The sequence below is a fragment of the Seriola lalandi genome, unplaced genomic scaffold (assembly GCF_002814215.2).
Source record: "Seriola lalandi dorsalis isolate HSWRI2012SDOR001 ecotype SW California unplaced genomic scaffold, Sedor1 jcf7180002005389, whole genome shotgun sequence".
Lineage (NCBI taxonomy): Eukaryota > Metazoa > Chordata > Actinopteri > Carangiformes > Carangidae > Seriola > Seriola lalandi.
Window position 1 is genome coordinate 1 of NW_019476043.1, and position 1,363 is coordinate 1,363.

The 1,363-nt window shown below is 48.1% G+C and overlaps 1 protein-coding gene across 1 annotated transcript; it reads right to left on the minus strand.

The window, feature by feature from the left end:
- Window positions 1–316: 316 nt before the first annotated feature.
- Window positions 317–1,334, minus strand: LOC111670038 (G1/S-specific cyclin-D1-like). Its single transcript, XM_023426585.2, has 2 exons — window positions 572–1,334; window positions 317–483 (listed from the first exon to the last, which is right to left on the minus strand). The coding sequence occupies exons 1-2, from the start codon at window positions 854–856 to the stop codon at window positions 328–330; spliced, it is 441 nt and encodes a 146-aa protein (XP_023282353.1). The 5' UTR covers window positions 857–1,334; the 3' UTR covers window positions 317–327.
- Window positions 1,335–1,363: the final 29 nt, after the last annotated feature.

The window sequence follows — 1,363 nt, forward strand, 5'->3', positions numbered from 1 at the left end:
TCATCAGTGTCTCTTTTCTCCGCTACACTTCTGTAGTGTTCATTTCATTTCCCAGGTTGGGAGGGGACACTGGCAGGAAATGTGACTTGGGGTGTTGTTGCGGGGCGGGGGGCGCTCTGTCCCGTCTCGGCAGTCGTAGCAGACAGCGTGTATGCGGGTGACATGTCGGCCACGATAGCAGCCCACCGGGAGGAAGAAGGATGAGGAGGAGGAGGAGGGGATGCTGAGTTCAGAGGAGGCACACCCCTCCAGCCCTCCCATCACCACCACCTATCCACAACTTTCCCTCGATCATCAGGTCTTGGTGTTACGTAGCTCTCTGTCGTCTCAGATGTTTATGTCTCTGACGTCTGTCGGCGTGCAGGACAGGTCCACGTCCTCGTCCACACGTTTGGTTTCTGTGCTGCTGCTGAGCTGCTGAGCCTGCCGCAGGCTGGACTCCAGCAGAGACTCGATCTGCTCCTGACATGACCGCAAGCAGTCCTGCAAGTACAGAATCAGAGTCAAGACCACCGCACCACTAACCTTAAGAACCAACACTGTTTATTTTAACAGAAAGAGTTTGTCATACCGGGTCGCTGCGAATGACCTGCGACAGGAAGTTGGTGAGGTTTTGGGAGGATAAGGAGGCGTCTTGACTCTTCAGGTAGAGACCTTGAACAGCTGCAACCACACTGCCTGCCGCCACCATGGACGGAGGACTGGCGATGAAGTTAACATCTGCGGAAATGCCAAAGGTACATGTTAGGACATGAATAATCATCAAACACCATGTCTGCTTTATTTCACATACATGAACAGAAAATTCAGTTTTATACTCTATGAGTTCCTGATCATCTTCACCGTTATTCATCATTGACCTGAAATTTAACAGTTCAAACTGACCCCAGAACCTCTGCAGATAATATTACTGATAATAACATCATGGCAGCCATGATCAGAACTAGAGAAGCACCAACTGCAGTTTACCTGACAGCTACACAAACATTTAGTAACTTGTAACAACTCTTCACTTTTAGACTGCTAATCAACAATGGTTGATTATTATTATTGATTATCATCAAAGATACATGGTCAAGCCTCAGCAGCAGTTCAGCAGATAGCCATCATGCACGGGTGAGATCAGAGGTGAGACCCTAGTTTTAGCTGCTTTACCTTTGCTAGCTTCTAGAAGTCGGACATGTTGAGCAGGTGATGGAGTTTAAGTGTCTGATTAAGTTTGTTGTTTGGAATGGGTGTTCCTCCACATCTGACTTTGACAGCACAGGTGTCGCAGAATACGAGCTTTGTGTCTTCTTCACTCACGGTTAAGAACTTCTACGGTGATGCCATGTTTTTTGAGTGTGAGTGTGTGTGTGTGTGT

Bases quoted from the DNA above. Each gene is read 5' to 3' on its own strand.
- LOC111670038 (XM_023426585.2), bottom strand. From the start codon at position 856: ATGATGAATAACGGTGAAGATGATCAGGAACTCATAGAGTATAAAACT. The intron at 484-571 runs GTATGACAAACT...CTGTACTTGCAG, and splicing joins AGGTCATTCGCAGCGACCCG to GACTGCTTGCGGTCATGTCA.